The following is a 484-nucleotide window of genomic DNA, read 5'->3' as shown; positions in this document are numbered from 1 at the left end:
AGGACTTATTGCAGAAGCCGTGCTGGCTTACGCTGCTGATGTGGGTGAGGCTGATGATGCCCCCACCACGTATCAGCAAGCCATGAACAGCGAAAATGCTCCGGAATGGGTGAAGGCGATGAACGCGGAACTCAAAGTTCACTTAGAGAACGGTTCGTGGGTGCTTGTTCCGAAGAAAAAGGACGTTCGGCCGATTGGATGTCGATGGGTTTTCGCGAAGAAGCGCAGTGAACTCGGGCAGGTTGTGCGTTACAAGGCTCGACTCGTCGCTAAAGGCTTCAAGCAGAAGTTCGGTGTTGACTTCTTTGAGACATACTCAGCTGTGGCGAGCATGAACTCCATTAGGGTCGTGTTGGCTGTGGTGGTTGCGATGGGATACGTGACGGAGCAGCTGGATGTCGACACGGCCTTTCTAAACAGTAACCTTACGGAAGAGGTCTACATGGAAGTACCACATGGTATTGCCAACGCCACCAACATGATA

The 484-nt window shown here is 52.3% G+C and overlaps 1 protein-coding gene across 1 annotated transcript in view; it reads left to right on the top strand.

Moving 5' to 3' along the window:
- Positions 1 to 484, top strand: part of PHALS_04988 (af434192_2gag and pol) — a gene marked incomplete at both ends in the record, with an annotated part of 705 nt that overhangs the window by 63 nt on the left and 158 nt on the right. The window contains one exon of the mRNA XM_024722714.1: positions 15 to 458. Coding sequence (XP_024573763.1) covers positions 15 to 458 — 444 coding nt within the window. The remainder of the gene's footprint in view (positions 1 to 14; positions 459 to 484) is intronic.

This window comes from Plasmopara halstedii, assembly GCF_900000015.1.
Source record: "Plasmopara halstedii genome assembly, contig: Scaffold_287, whole genome shotgun sequence".
Taxonomy (NCBI): Eukaryota; Oomycota; class Peronosporomycetes; order Peronosporales; family Peronosporaceae; genus Plasmopara; species Plasmopara halstedii.
Note: the sequence above shows the minus strand (reverse complement) of the source record. Positions and strands in the feature narration are given on the sequence as shown.